Source organism: Mytilus edulis, chromosome 5 (assembly GCF_963676685.1).
Source record: "Mytilus edulis chromosome 5, xbMytEdul2.2, whole genome shotgun sequence".
Taxonomy (NCBI): domain Eukaryota; kingdom Metazoa; phylum Mollusca; class Bivalvia; order Mytilida; family Mytilidae; genus Mytilus; species Mytilus edulis.
The window spans coordinates 25,305,726-25,322,915 of record NC_092348.1 but is presented as its reverse complement, the minus strand read 5'-3'; the positions used below and the strand labels follow the sequence as shown (position 1 = coordinate 25,322,915).

General features: G+C 32.6%; 1 protein-coding gene across 1 annotated transcript; it reads right to left on the bottom strand.

Annotated features, from left to right (window-relative positions):
* Positions 1 to 8,139: 8,139 nt before the first annotated feature.
* Positions 8,140 to 16,840, bottom strand: LOC139523265 (collagen alpha-1(XIV) chain-like). Its single transcript, XM_071317126.1, has 8 exons — positions 16,719 to 16,840; positions 16,157 to 16,188; positions 14,753 to 14,828; positions 14,225 to 14,532; positions 12,879 to 13,182; positions 10,968 to 11,006; positions 10,503 to 10,526; positions 8,140 to 8,533 (listed from the first exon to the last, which is right to left on the bottom strand). Exons 2-8 carry the CDS (start codon positions 16,178 to 16,180, stop codon positions 8,256 to 8,258), a joined length of 1,053 nt encoding a protein of 350 aa, XP_071173227.1. The 5' UTR covers positions 16,181 to 16,188; positions 16,719 to 16,840; the 3' UTR covers positions 8,140 to 8,255.
* Positions 16,841 to 17,190: the final 350 nt, after the last annotated feature.

The following is a 17,190-nucleotide window of genomic DNA, read 5'->3' as shown; positions in this document are numbered from 1 at the left end:
GACAAATTCTCAAAAACTAGGATCAATTACCATTATATACAAGAAAAACGACCCATTAAATTTAGATAATTATAGACCAATTACCTTACTAAATGTAGATACCAAAATTATAGCATACTCTCTTGCACAAAGACTGAAACCAATATTGCATAAAATCATTCATAGTGATCAAAACGGTTATGTAAAAAACAGATATATTGGATTTAATATTAGACAAATCCAAGATATTATAGATTATTCGGAAAAATTCAATGTAGATGGAGCAATCCTATTTTTAGACTTCACAAAAGCATTTGACTCGCTAGAATGGGAATTTATGTATTGTTCTTTAAAGAAATTTGGTTTCCATGGATCTCTTTTGAGGTGGATAAATACGTTATACACAGATATAAAGGGTTGCATATTAAATAATGGCTGGATTTCAAGACCCTTCAACATTGAGCGCGGAATCCGTCAAGGGTGTCCCGAGAGTTCTATAATTTTCGTAATTGCTGTTGAAATTTTAGCTAGTAGATTAAGACAAAATAAAAGTTTTAAAGGTTTTCAAATTAAACTAGATAATAAAACCCATACCTTAAAATTAAGCCAGCTTGCAGACGACACCACTTTATTTTTAAATTTAAAACAAGAAGTGTCATTAACTCTGAATATTATAGAAATTTTTGGATCACTTTCAGGCCTAAAGCTTAACCGAAAAAAAATCAAAATAATCTTAACAGAAAGTTTGTATTGTACATAACATTTCTACATACTAGTGGTGCAAAAAAAAACTTGGGACATGGGCATGCAGTAGTCTCTACAACGAGTCAATTCTTCTGCAGCGGTCACCAAAGCAGTGTTCGTGGATAGAAGTACTCTGTCCTGGTGCTGTAAATGCAAATTGGTATTCGGAATGAGTGAACGTTGGTATGTCTTGATAATCTTACTGGTGGTATAAGTTTGTCACATCATCAATCTTAACTTCCTCATTCGAAATTTTGTAAGAGGGTTAGTCTAGCGTTCTTGATCTCTCCTCTAGTATTGGCCATTGTACGTTTAGCAACACAGATTGGTAAATGATCGAATGAGGATGTGTGTGGAACAAGCAAACGTTTGGATTGATACTTGAAAAAAATTGATATACATTTGTGTATCATTTAGAAGGGATACCCCTATCTCTAAAGGTGTGTGTATACTATATACATTCTTGATATATTTATATCTGGAAAAGTTATCAAAGGTACCACAATTATAATTTAATACGCCAGACGCGCGTTTCGTGTACATAAGACTCTTATATTGTAACGCTTAAATCAAAATAGCTATAAAGCGAAACAATTACAAAGTGGAAGAGCATTGAGGACCCAAAATTCCAAAAAGGTTATCCCAAATACGTCTAAGGTAATCTATTCCTGGGATAAGAATTTTCCTTAGTTGGAAGACAGGTTTGACCACAAAGGAACATTCCTTTATTAAAAAACATGGATTGTTTAGTATTTTCAGCGGGGGAGGTTGATGTGAAAAATGATTAATCTGACATTTTAGCCACTACTTGTTTTATTCGTTTACTCTTGATTTTTTAAGGATTTTTATTCATCGGCTTATAATAATGAAAACAACACAAACATACCAGGCAGGTTTAAGAAGATATATATTAAAACAAGAAAGGGAATAAGATAGCAACGGCCGTTAAACAATATATTAAAAAGGCAGACATTCCGTCCAGAAATTGCAATTTCAACTCTATCATGAAATGATCACATTCATTGATAAAACAAGTCACACCCTTTTGAGGCTAATATACAGTTCCAGAGTAAATATGTACCTTTCAACGCATTAGTTTTAGGTGTTACACCACCAATGCTCCTACTTCAATTTAGAACGTATGTAAATGTAGTCCTTCCTTGCCAAAAATAGCACTTCTGATGTCATTGTTAAATAGAACTAACAAACAAATTTTCATAAATAAATAGGGGGTTGACCTTTTCCATGGCTTCTAGAAAAAAAAATGAGGGTGTCATGGGGTATGACTATATAGGTCTTGTAGCGGAGAAACAGGCGCATCTTTTGCGCAAAGTTTCGAGTGGCGCTATGTTCACAAGTTTTTGGTGGGGTTCGTGTTGTTTATTCTTTAGTTTTCTATGTTGTGTCATGTGTACTATTGTTTTTCTGTTTGTCTTTTTCATTTTTAACCATGGCGTTGTCAGTTTGTTTTAGATTTATGAGTTTGACTGTCCCTTTGGTATCTTTCGTCCCTCTTTTAAACTAGGGCCGAAAAATTGAAAAAAGGAAAATGTAGGGACGTAGACTTATTCCATGGCTTCTAAAGAAAAATAATGAGGGGTGTCATGGGGTATGACTATAAAGGTCTTGTAGAGAAGAAACATGCGCATCTTTTGTCAAAGATTTCGAATGGCGCTATGGTAAAAAAATCTAAAACTAGGGCCCAGAAATTGAAGAAAAAACATGGAAAATGTAGAAAGGGTCGGCCTTTTTCATGGCTTCTATAAAACAATAAGGAGGGGTCTCAAGGGGTATGACTATATAGGTTTCATACAGGAGACACAGGCGCATTTTTTGCACAAGGTTTGGAGTGGTACTTTGTTCACAAATCTTACACTAGGGCCGAAAAAATGAAAAAAAAAGAAAATGTAGGGACGTAGTCTTATTCCATGGCTTCTAGAGAAAGATAATATGATGTGTCACGGGGTATGACTATATTGACATTGTAGAAGAGAAACAGGCACATCTTTTGTGCATGGTTTCGATGGGGCTATGTTCAAAAATAAACTAGGGCACAAAAATGTACGGGGTGGGGCCTTTTCCATGGCTTCTAGGGAAATATAATGAAAGCTGTCACGGGGTATGACTATATAGGTCTTGTAGACGAGAAACAGATGCATCTTTTGCGCAAGTTTACAAGTTGCGCTATGTTAAAAAATCTGCAACTAGGGCCCAGAATATTTTTAAAACACGGAAAATGTAGGAGGGGGTTGCCTTTTTCATGGCTTTTAGAGAAAAATAATGAGGGATGTCACGGAGAATGACTATATAGGTCTTGTACAGGACAACCAGAATATCTTAAACAAGGTCCGAAACATTAAAAGCCGTTGTTGTCTGTTTGATGATTTCTTTCGTTTTTATATATATTGCCTTCATGATCGCTGGCTTATTGTTCACTAGTTATTGTTCGCTACATTCAGCCTAGTGATAACAATTGAGTCCTATATTCATAAAGATTTTGGACTTGAAATCTGTATCAAATCTGATCGATTGAACAGATCAAATCAGGGACAGTACTCGTCAGCCGACGAGAAATTATCTTTGTCATTAACGTGCAAATCGGGATGTTTCTGAATGACAGAGTTACATGTATCTCCTATTTCGTCTATGTTGTTTAAACACTTTGCATTCGCCGGGAAATTTGAATGATTTGACCTTCAATAAGAATGATATTGAAGATCTTAGAGAACAAATATATATATATGTATATAAACGAGTCTAAATTGAAAACTACGTTCAAACCTATGATTGCGTTGAATAAAAACCGCAATTTTTATACGTGTGCATGTAAAACAAATTTCGTTGTAGAAGGGTCTAAATACAGCACAAACAACATTTTTCAAAAGACCAAAAAAGTGAAAAAGTATATTTAAACAAAACGTATTTGACTAACAGGTCGAACAACTGATGTTCTTAAACCCTGCTGACTGTCATTGGCGATTGCCAAATAAAATTGATCACGAGATGTAACAAAATGGATCTTAATATAAATTTAATACTAAACAGAAAACGACAAACTTGTGGCTAAGATGTTATGCCACAAACACAAGGTGTTAATATTTTGTTTGTACACCAGATCTAGATTTTGACAATATATGTCTCTTCAGTGATGTTAGGGATCGAAAAGGTTTTTGTAAGGCCATATAATTTACCCTTAATTTCAGATAGACTCTTGAATTTTAAGAGTCAGTGTAGGATGAACGGATATATATAAAGAGAGTAATACAGAACTAATCCCGTTTGTTAGCACTCATAATCCGTACAATCCTGACATATTCAACGTCATAAAAGCAAAATTGACGGTTTTACTAAAAACGAAAAAATTAAAAAAGCTTTTCTCTACAGACAAATTCCTGAAAAGTAAAAGACATCCCTTAAATCTTAAAAAGATTTTAACAAGGGCTAAGTTTTATGACCCAATGGAATACAATGCAACGTTTCAAAATGTAATGACCCTAGATGTGGTCTTTGTGAATTTATGGCAACCGGCCCGCAAATAACATTGAAAAACGGCCAAACCATTGTTTCAAATGCAGACATGAATTGCAAAACGGTAAACCTAATTTACTGTATTGTATGCAGCACTTGCAAGGAATGGTACATTGGACAGACTGGTAATTCAATTTGTCAAAGAGTTCGTGTTCACAGACAACAGATACGAGATCCATCCACACGAATGCAAGATGTGAGCGAACATTTCGAAACGTGCAGTAGTGGAAAATTTACCGTATATCCATTCTATAAAATGAACGAATCGAACAAATATAAAAGACTGGCTAAGGAAGCACACTTTATAAAGGACTTTCAGCCAAAATTAAACGGATCTACGTAAACACGTTTGATTTATCTCCCTTTACCGTTATTGTAACGTAATAAACGTTACCAACGACAGTGTCGTCAAGGACATTGTTAAAACGTCGCCTGAAGATTGCCAGAAGGCATGAAAGCGCTAGTGACAATATTTTAACGAACTGTTATTATTTGATGTGAAATGTAGTTTGCAAATTTAAAAAAAATTAACGTGACACCAAATCGCCTGCACTGCAGCCGTCCCGCTAGACCACACGACCACCTGGGCTCTCATAAAAAGAGCTTTCGCTGGCCGTGTGTTATCTTTCCTCGTCAGTTTTAATCTAGCGGCGTATTACAGTACATGATATATAAGGCATGAAGATGTTATTGTTACAGATCAGCTAAATTATCTATAGTAAAGGATCCTACAAATTAATGTAATATACAGTCACAGAAAATAATTATATTTATAAGTACGTCTGAGTCAGTGACAACTCTACAACAGATGTATCCATCGGATCGCCATCAATGATGGTGATACATGTCTGTGTACATAATGTGTATACAACTCGTCTAAACATCAACCCAACAATGTTAGATCTGTAAATTTGCTTTCGCAAATTTTTGGTTATTCCCTCGCCGGGATTCGAACTCATGCTACTGTGATATCGTGACACCAAATCGCCTGCACTACAGCCGATATATATATTGACAATCAATATATATATTGACAATCACGGACAGAGAATCATACATATTTATGAGAGTGAAGCAGTGTGTCATTTCAAAATGTTTTTGTATGAACACAATATCCGTTTTGTCATGATAGTACTGAAAAACTTTTTTTTTTGATAAACTTCCCGTTTTGAAACTTCCTTGGAGTTATGTAGTTGTATTATTTCACTCTCTACTGGTCGGGTGAAACACTTGGGTCTTAAAGTCAACAGCCAAATATATCCACTCTGTGGCAGCAATTATGTTTAGCAAAATCGATAGCACTGCGACAGATGCGCAAAGGTATCTTTTTAGTAATGTTCGAGGCTAAAATAATTAAAAACCATAAATCAAAAGAAACACTGCAGCTCTTATTTACTAGTAATTGAAAAGAACCAAATTTGGACACGGAAAATAAGCGTTCCATGAGGCAGATACGTTCCAAAATGTCAATAACATCTAAATTTTATAATAGCAAATTTCAATAATACATATATATGTTTAATGCTAAAACAGAGGTAATGGACTGACAATCATATCAGTACTAATAGTCCACCAGGGAATGAATGATACATAATAGCCCTCAACAATAAAACAATAAAGTTTACTTAATCCACAACTTCAGACCAACTATTATCGATCAAACTCCATTTACAATTTCTAGTCTATCATCTTTATCTGATAAGAGTTCAATGCATATCAACGATGCTTCTAGATGCGATATGTATAAGGTATAAGGTATAAGGTAACCAAAATACTAGTAACAAGATACTTCAGTTGTATGAAGATATTTAAAATCAGGTATTAACCGTTTAACCAGAGGCAGTTAAAACAACATAATATAGTAGGCGAAATTCACCATTTTTGCGTATTAACCAAATTATGAGAATAAAAAAAGTTGTTGTTTCGCTTTATTTCTGAATTTTGATATCAATAACAGTTGCTAAAATGTAAGTTCTTGTATGATTTATATACATGCATCTCCCGTCCATTGTGTTTGATATTAAAAGGATTTTTATTAAGTTCTCATTTAGTATATTTTGAATGGGTTTTTGTGCGTTATTTGATCGATGCAAATGCTCGCCAGGGCTCATGTTTTGATTTTCTTTTAAGTACATATATGTTGACTTCAAATTAGATTTACTTATTCACTCACTTACAAAATGTTTCTGTTTTGCATGTTAAAGGTTAAATCACAAAAATACTGAACTCCAAGAAAAATTCAAAACGTAAAGTCCCTAATCAAATGGCGAAATCAAATGATAAAACACATCAAACGAATAGACAACAACTGTCGTATTCCTGACTTGATACAGGCATTATCAACTGAAGAAAGTGGTGGATTGCATCTGGTTTTATAGCGCCAAACCTCTCGCTTGTACGACAGTCGCATCAAACTCCCTTATATTGACAACGATACGTGAACAAAATGTCACAAATAGGAGAATAACAACAACACGACCCCGCCAAAACTGGGGTTGATTTCAGGTGCGTCGAAATGGTAAGCAGATCCTGTTCCACATGCGGCACCCTTCGTGTTGCTCATGCTATTACAATACTAGTAAATAGTCTAATTCAGTTGGTCATATTTGTGAAAAGGGATCGAGGGGAGGGGGTAGTTACGACATAAGGAATATAACCGATAGCATCTGTATTTATAACGAATATTCTATAACAGTCAACCAACTAGTGATGGCGTTCGTAAACTTTACGAAATGATGACTTCAACTTCACAATTTGGAACACATGATTTAAAAATAAAATGGTCCTAATTGGGAAGCTGATATAATCTGTTTTGTCGTAAAGTTTTGTTTTCAACCGACCCTCATAGTCAGTTTCTAGATATAAGTCCTAATGAAATGGCAAAATCAAAAGCTCAAACACATCAAACGAATGGATAACAACTGTTAATTCCTGACTTGGTAAAGGCATTTTCTTAATATTTAGAAAATGGTGGATTGAACCTGGTCTTATAGCGCTAAACCTCTTACGTGTATGACAGAAGAATCAAATTCAATCACATGTATAGCGATGCGTGTACAAAACAGACAAAATATGTAAAATTGTCAAAATCGGGATACTACAATCATCACCTAGTCACATCTCAATATGGATTATATATAGTATATTTTTTAAGTCAATCAAAGTTTTTTAAACTTTTTTACTATTCTTCATTCATTCTTCAAACTAAGAAAGAAACCATGGTCACAAATTAAAACGACGAAATTACAAAACAAATCAAAACACAACATAGAAAGCTAAATATCGAGACGAAAACCACAAAAAAACCAGGATGAACATAAGTGCTATGGAAGGGTAAGCAGTTTGCGGTCCACACTTGAAACCGTCTTATATCTTATACTGTTAATCAACTTTGTTGATATTTTCATAATTTTGCTAAATGTATGGTTTTGTAGTAAAATGATTGTACATAAGTATATTAGCATCTAACACTATAACAACTCCATGAAGGAAGTGACGAAAACTTCAACTGCGATCGAAAAACTTTGATAATACATTATTTTGAACAATACTTGTAAAACAAGAGCGTTGATACAATCAGACTTTAAAAATAAACAATTTTATTCTTTGTTGAAACTAGAATTATTACGTAGTTTACTTAGAGATAAAGTTGCATTTGTAAATTTTGACTTTCAAAAGTGACATTTGATAACTTACATTTACTCGTGAGATTTAGAATTTGATTGACAATATAAAGACCAATAACACATTCATTGTAAACTCGCTATTTCTCCTTATTTTTGTATTGGTTTATTTCTTCATTTTGAAGTAATATCCAAATAACGTGTATTTCATCCATACACAAAATTATCATGTCCGGTAAAAGGAGAAAAGATGAATATTCAAAAGTTTGTTCTGACATTTATTGACAACTTTTTAATAAAAAAGTATGAATGTCCATTATGTCAGATTTTCTTCAATATCGACGTGGATTAACGTAGATAAACTTAGTATATCTTCACTTTCTAGCCTCTGTATCTTCTACCCCTACGTCTGAATCCAAATCTCACTCTTGGTCTGTATTGATATCTTGGTCTGACTTGATAGACTGGTCGTCGATATACTGGTCGTTGATATACTGGTCGTCGATATACTGGTCTAGATATATATACTGGTCTTGGTATATATACTGGTTTGTGTACATATACTGGTTTGGGTTGATATCTTCTGGATCCATACCTTCTGTACCCATACTTTGGTTTGTTGTTAAGCAAAGATATCAGTTTTTGAAGAAGGGTTTTTACTACAACAGAATTGTAAATTTACTGTCCATAAATCATTGATTGTAATCTGTTTGTTTAGAACAAGCTGACAAATCTACGTACATAATATGAAAAAAGTAAAATCACAAAAATACTGAACTCAAAGGAAAATCTAATCGGAAAGTCCATAATCACAGGGCAAAATCAAATAGCAAAACACATCAAAAACGAATGGACAAGAACTGTCATATTCCTGACTTGGTACAGGCATTTTCAAATGTAGAAAATGGTGGATTGAATCTGGTTGTATAGCGCTAAACCTCTCACTTTGTTGACAGTCTCTTCAAATTCCGTTATATTTACAATGTTGCGTGATATGATAAATAAAATAGTCAAAATAAGACATATATTAAAGGTTAAACCTACTATAATCCCTAAGAATGATGTTGTGTTTAAAATCAGTGATCATTCGGATCATATCTTTCTATTTTGAATAAGATTTAATGTTTACAGCTTTGTGACCAGAGAATTTAATTACTAATAGAAAACAACTTAAATTATGTGTTTGGTATACGAAATCATCGCATTAATCTATAAACTTTTAATTATGGTATTGAGTAAAAGTGTCGCCAATATAAAAAAAAAAAAAAAAGTAGATGTGGTATGATTGCCTATGAGACAACTATCCACAAGACACCAAAATAACACAGAAATTAACAAATATAGGTCACCGTGCTTATGAGCAAAGCCCACACCGCATAGTCAGCTATGAAAGGCCCCGAAATGACAATGTAAAACAATTCAAACGAGAAAATACATATGTATATTGTTCAACCGATATTGTTTCCTATATATTTATTCTGTCTGCTCTATTCATATTGTACTTTCACAAATATCTAATTTCTAACCATTCTTCTTGTTTTGCATTTCTACTGGTTTCATCTGAATTAAACTCCCACATGTCATACCTATATAGCATCGATACATGTTTCTTCTGGGTTTTTGCATTCTATATCTAACTCTCCTACATGTCTACTTGTATTGTATATCCCTTGCAGACCAATACATATATAGTATTACAATTTGTTTGTTCTATACTATTTTATTTTAGAGTCATATGCAACGAGTTTCTTGTAAGTAAAATAATATCAAGATTATTAAACAAATATATAGAATTTAACCTCAACTTCTGTATACACGGTTGTAAATACGCATCTATAATGTATGGTGCACTAATAGTATTGCATTTAATGCTTGTTGTTTGCAATCGAATAAACTTTGGAGTCAGTTGCCGAACTTCATCGAAGTTTACCGAACCATCACACTGATAAACAATCAAGTCAGAGCATGTGGAGAACGGGAAAAATAAGTGAATTGATAGACCAATGATCAGTTTTCTTACTTTTCCTCAACAGTTGTTCATTTATTTAATGTCTCAATTTGGTCATCGAGATCTCACGATTCGCGACGATTTTCCCCACTCTCTTTTGCGTTGTGCGGTAGTGATATCTGACGAGAAGTTACATAGTTTAGAACACTGCATACAGAAAGTTATCGACGAAGACAATAATTCAATAATAGAACCGTACAATCATGAAGATTTGGATATTATAAAGGATTTCGTGTACACATGTTTTAGTATAACTTAGTCATTTCAGTATTTAATCATTCTTTTAAATTTAAATTTTCAACTGACCTCAAAAGAGTTGGCTAAAAAGCCTTGTTCACAAATTAATGACTGAAACTGTTAATAATAATTCACCCCATCAACAGTATATTACAAGGAAAGATCAAATTGAGAATGGAAATGAGGAATGTGTCAGAGAGACAACAACCCGACCATAGAACAGACAACAGCAGAAGGTTACCAATAGGTCTTCAATGCAACGAGAAATTCCCGCACACTGAGGCGTCCTTCAGCTAACAAGTAAAGAGTATGTTTATGAACTTATGAAAAATTATAAGCTATGTTTGAGTTCATGTAAAATGTTTACTGTTGAGACTACCTACCTCCGTAGTAGTTGACATGGGTGCCTGAAAGTATTAAAAGTAAAAATCTAAGTTTGAGTTCATGTAAAAAGTTACTTAATGATAATACCTCGATATACAGTAGGCTTGGGCTTGACATGATAAGTATGAGGAGGAGGTGCTTAAAAACAAATTCAAAGAAATTTTTTTAAAAGGGAACTTAAATACTGGTCACATGAATGATTGAATAGCAGTACATTTATTAAGATTTTGATAATAAAAAGGATTTTCTTATACGTGTAAATTCTATTGTAGTACATAAATCATATTTTTGAATTTGAAGTTGAATGTCACGTTAATAGTGATAGCTTTCTAATATCTAAATGAATGATATTTCACTATTCCGTTGTGTAACATGTAAAGAGGTTTTCTCGCGAATATAGAAAAATATCAAAATAATATCTAGGTTTGAATTTATGTAAAAATATAACTGATGAAAATATTTACCTGGAGTGACAGGAGGAGCAGTAGTAACAGGTGCAGTTACTAAAAAACAAAAACAGTAGTTTACCGCTGTTCGAAATTCATAAATCGATAGAGAAAAAACAAATCCGGGTTACAAACTAAAACTGAGGTAAACATATCAAATATGAGAGAACTACGACACAACAGAAACACAACACCAAAATTTAACACACTGAGAAACGAAGTATGATATAAAAAAGAAGATGTGGTATGATTGCCAATGAGACAACTATCCACAAAAGACCAAAATGACACAGACATTAACAACTATAGGTCACCGTACGGCCTTCAACAATGAGCAAAGCCCATACCGCATAGTCAGCTATAATAGGCCCCGATAAGTCAATATAAAACAATTCAAACGAAAAAACTACTGGCCTTATTTATGTAAATAAATTAACGAAAAACAAATATGTAACATATAAACAAACGACAACCTCTGAATTACAGGCTCCTGACAGCGGTATCCCAACCCTCCCCCTAACCTGGGACAGTGGTATAACAGTACAATATAAGAACGAACTATAAAAATCAGTTAAAAAAGGCTTAACTCATCAGATGGACAAAGATACAAGTGGACGTGCCATAATGTAACAATGGCCATTTTCCTGACTTGGTACAGAGCATTATATGAAAAGATATAAAAAAAAAACTACCAATATAAACTGTACATAATAAAATAATATATTATAGATGACAACAATATAGCAACACATAAGTTAAAATCAGAATGTATACAATACCGAAAACTAATTACAGTACTTTGTATATACACCCCCTAATAAGCTGACTGGTAGTGGTATGTTTCTTTGTATATACAATACCTAATTACCTTACTGGTAAATAAAGATAAAGCATGATTGCAAAAGAAAGGAAAAAATGATTTCATCCACCAGTGTTAATTTCCTTATCATAACGGTTACAATATTCTTTGACTCATATCGGATATATCTTACATATGTCAAAACGACGGGTTTCACATGTTAAGTAAGATCTACACGTTCCTCTGGGGCACCTAGGATCATGCCCGGCTTTCGGTTAAATTTGTGTTGTTTAGTCTCTAATTATATGGTGTGTTTTATGTACTGTTGTGTGTTTGTTGGTCTTTTCCTTAATCCATGGTGTTGTCTGCTTATTTTCAACTTAAGAGTTTTAATGTCCCTTTGGTATCTTTCCTCTCTCTTTAACAAAAAAGAGACTCAACAAAATTTATATTTACAGGTTTCACAGGAGTGACTTGTATTTACAACAGTATTTACATTAGAAATATACTAAATCACATCATTTTGTTATAACAATGGAGCACGATTTGTTATTTTGCATTTAGGCCACTCAATTTTTAATTCAAAAGTTAGCAAAACAGAACGATATAACATATATTTATAATTCTTGTGTATTACACTGGAGATATAAAACCAAACTAATGTTCTTATTATTGCATCACAAAAACAAGGCCAAAGATACGGATTTTAATTTGGAAGGCAGAACATGAACAATATCGACAATCGTTAAGGGAATAAATTGTACATTTGACACATGAATCCTCCAACAATCACACTAAGTCATCTTAACTTGGTTAATATAATATTTAAGGAATGACTGTAATATTTTTTCTGTCTATTCGAAATAACATAAAGAATGTGATGCACACTCTATATGTTGTTTCGAAAAGACAGAAAAAATATTACAGTCATTGAGTAAGCCATGAAAAAACGTTCATGATATCAGGGTCAGTCACATGACAAAATTGTGTCTATGAGCTGATAAACATAACAACGCCAGCCAATCAGAAGAAGCATTACATCCAAAATGTATTTATAATGGAATAAAGTATGATGTAAAATTAATACATCAAATGCATGACATCTTCTACAAATTAAGGTGTTTACTTACTACATTTTGAATCATTACAAACAGCCTGCACAACAGCGTTGACAGTGGAATTCAACAGAGCAAAACTATCTACATTGAAGACATTAGATGGACTCCCGGCTATACCCAACAACTCCGCATCGTTTGGCACTGCTACTGAAACAACATAGACAATGCAGTTGGTTTCATTCCTCAATTTATTAGCCTCTGTTACAGAATCAGCTTCGCCAGTATTCGATTTACCATCAGTAAGCACAATAACAAAACACTGAGAACAATTTCTACCTCCTCCATTCTTTGGTAAGAAAAACTGATTTCGCGCAACCTGAAATATTATTTTTTTAAATGATCAGATATAGTCTTCAGATTTACAAAGTTTATGGAACAAAAAGGTCAACAATTTTTTTCATAAAGCAAAGACCAATCGAAATGCATTGAGTTTTTTGTATCGCCCTTGACCAAAAAATAAATGATAGGTGTATGAACCAAAATTAAGATTTTCAATTATGTGGTTTATTTTGCCATCGCGTTCAAGTTATGTAAAACAAAAACCAAGGATATGCATCCATGACACTAAATCATTTCTTGTACAGCAAGAAACACACAAAAAGCAAAGGAGCAGCACTTTTATTGATGTGCTGCATCTCACAGTCACAATGATGTCTTCAACATGGAACTCTCAATTCACTACAAATTTTAGACGGCCCGGCTTCAGTGGATTTCTTTGCAAAATAATCCCAATATACTTTGTAAGATGTAATACAATCAAATCGGGTTCGGTTAAAACATACTGGGAAGGGAGGATATTTAAAACAAAACTGTTCCTACACATTGGTATAAATATCAAACTATGTAGAAAGTATTTTAGTAATAAATGAATCAAATAAAAGGTGAAGAACTTTAGATTCTTGTGGAACATATATAGACTGATTAGTTTGAATAATACAAAAATGTATGAATGAATTTTAAGCACATATTTTTCAGATATGAAGTACCTTAAAAGTAAAGCTGTTAACAGTTTATTTATATCTTTAACAATATTCAAGAAGATTTTTGTTAAAGTTAAACGTCAACGATAATGACGGACGATGGACACCAAGTGATGAGAAAAGCTCACTAGGCCCATGAGTCAGGTAGGCTTTAAAATGGTTCATATATTTTGTTTGTTGTTACTCTTCGAACCTTTACAGTTGTCATGCAAGACACTTATGTTGTTAGTGCCGGAAGGAAGTGCGATTCTAGTGGTAAAGGTTTGTTTTAATTATAGCTTCCATGTTTAAATCCAGAATTTGAATTAGCAAAACAATCTCAATAATATATAGGTTAAGTTTACGTTATATTTATATCAACTGCATGTAAATTCATACTTGTAAAGCATCTCCGATAGCTGTATTTAAGTTTGGAGCCGTAGAAAAATCGTTGATTGCAGCAATAGTTTCACTTTTTGTTTCATTCTGATTCAAGAAGAAATGAATGTTTGGTTGTCTTGAAAAACAAAGAGCGCCAAACTGGGCTCCATTGGGTCCTACTGGATTGAACGCTTTCACAATATTTATCATGAACTCTTTCATTTTATCAAAATTCATAGAGGGATTTGCAGGGTCTGTGATGATACTGTCACTGGTATCGTACACAAAAACAATGTCAGCAACTGCATTACAAATCGCTTGTCCATCTTCATATGAATAAAATAAAACGTATTCAATTAATAATATTCCACACATGGATTGTTATCATAACCATCTATAAAAGGAAATTTGAAGCGATAATCATTTGTAATTGGTTTATTGATTATTTCTGAATTTGATTTTCATTAATGTTATTGAAGTTGCAATTAATTGAGATCGTATTCAAAATCAATCAAAAAAAATAAAAGACATGTATCTGACATTTACCTGGTGGCATAGGTGGCGTAGTTGTCATTGGGTGATGATAATAGTAGGCCTCTACTGTTGCAATCATGACAAAAACCTAAAGAAAGGTAAACATAAAAACTTAATTGGATATCATATTTTTGTAACATTGATTGGCGCTTTCTAAACGTCCACCGATATAGTTATAATTTGTAACAATAATGTGTTACCACTATTGTAGACGTTACCAAATTATATGTATATTAGTAATTAAAGATTATCCGTGAAAATGTGGATAAATATTCATTTCATCGCGTTTCTTTTATCTAATTTTACATACTTCTATGTCATGTTTTATTTTACTGGATGTTCCCGTTTTGTATTAGTTATTTCTACCATCGTTGTTATGTATGTTAAAACAACAACACACAATATAAACTGCCTTGGAATAATATGATTTCAATATATAAGCAAAACGGATTTTATTACCAATAATGGTCTTTTCAAGAATCTAAATTTAAAATGGTTACCACTAGAAGTAAAAAGGGTGTGAAATCAGCATGACATATTTTGCAAAGGGCAAACACTACCAAAACTTTTAATCTTAATGAATTTCAGATCGCACACAGTGATCAGTTGATTTTTTTGGATTTGGTCTTGCTTTTTTTGGTTTTTTTGTTGTTGATAAAACATGTGCACAGTGGAGTGAAGAGATATTGAGTGAAAAGATATCGATTGAAATATACACTTACTGATAATTTGATTTGGAACATAAAGCTTAATGATTAATTAAACATTTACTTAATTTTATCGTTTATAATGCCATTCAAGGCATTACATCTTTTCCGAAAGCTGTCTTATTTCACCTCTCATGTTAAGGTCGTATACACCCTAAGTTTTGATCTGTTTAAATGAATAAATAACTAGCATGTCAGAACAGATGGAAAACAAGACATAGAATAACAAAAAAAAATACACATGCTTCTGTAGGGACATCAACCGTGTTTTGATGGACTTTGAAAAACTTTTTTACGACGTATAATAGTTATCAAAGGTACCAGGCTTATAATTTAAAACGCCAGACGCTCGTTTCGACTACATGAGACTCATCAGTTACACTCAGATCCAAATAGTTATAAAGTCATACAAGTACAAAGTTGAAGAGCATTAGAGATCCAAAATTCCAAAAAGCTGTGCCAAATACGGCTATGGTAATCTATGCCTGGGCTAAGAAAATTCTTAGTATTTCTAAAAATGCATCTATGGTAAACAGGACATTTAAAAAAAATGCAAAATAACAATATAATTGATTTAAAGTATGCCATGAACACGGATTTGGCGTCCAAAATGAAAAACAAGCCAGGTAACATGTTACACCGATTAAAAATATTATTCATAAACAATTTATGATGTCAGGTGCCTATCATACATAAAATGCATACCTACCTTCATCAAATTTAGGAGGAACATTGTTATATCTGGAAAAAGAAGAAATACTATTTACGATAAGAAATAAAGAAAGTAAACAGTCTTGGAAGAAATTAACTTACTTAATTATACTAAAATTACAAAATGTTAACTTTTTAATCATTTAAAGAAATGCCGACTTCACTTTTTTCCCATTTTTACTAATTACACCTTAAATGTTTGTGGAGTCTGTCCGATTGCTAGGTGTTGATGAGAACCAAAATTATTTATAATGAAAGTCAGTCTACAGTTTAAGAAATTATTTGACAAAAAAAGATTATATAAATATGTTTAAGGATATTTTGTATTAACTGCATTGTTTATGCTCGTAGTAAAACACACAAAAAAAAGAATAAATATATGTATATAACATATGAAACATTGAGATAATTAAAGACAAAGGAGCCTTATAGAACTAAAAAATAGAAATGTTTACAAAAGATTTTAAAGAAAACATACTGTGGATCTATAGAAAAAAAGCTTTAATAAAACAAATTACTTATTTCACATAAACAAATATTTGCAAATATTAAATTCTTACCAAGTTTCCTCTGTATGTTGATGGAAGGAGTGAACCACTACTGGAACAGCTAGATATTTATATGGATAGTCTGTGTAACAGATTTACATTGCTACGTCAACAGTTTTTCTCTCAATTATAATTTATTTCTTTGTTTGATGTAAAACATATAAATGTAATTGATTTCTTGTTTCCAATACAAAAAAAACTTTAGCTAATTACTTCCTTTTTCGTACAAAATGTTAATTTTCTTTATAGTGCATATATCAAGAATCAAGAACATTTTCATAAATAATAGTCTTTGAAACGAAAAATTAAAAAAGCAAAATTTTCGTTATCCTATCAACACTAAATAGACATACATTCTCACATATTTTTTTTCAGTAGTTTTATGATAGTCAAAACAAAATACCTTGTGAGCTTTAACAACAAGGAAACGTGCAACCAGTTTTTGTCATTTCTCAAAAAAAAAGTTCAGGTTTTGATTGCTAAA

Excerpts from the sequence above, each read along its gene's own strand:
- LOC139523265 (XM_071317126.1), bottom strand. The coding sequence starts at position 16,180 with ATGTTCCTCCTAAATTTGATGAAG. Across the intron at positions 14,829-16,156 it reads TCCTCCTAAATTTGATGAAG|GTTTTTGTCATGATTGCAAC; the intron begins GTAGGTATGCAT and ends ACCTTTCTTTAG. Across the intron at positions 14,533-14,752 it reads TACGCCACCTATGCCACCAG|ATGGACAAGCGATTTGTAAT; the intron begins GTAAATGTCAGA and ends ATTCATATGAAG.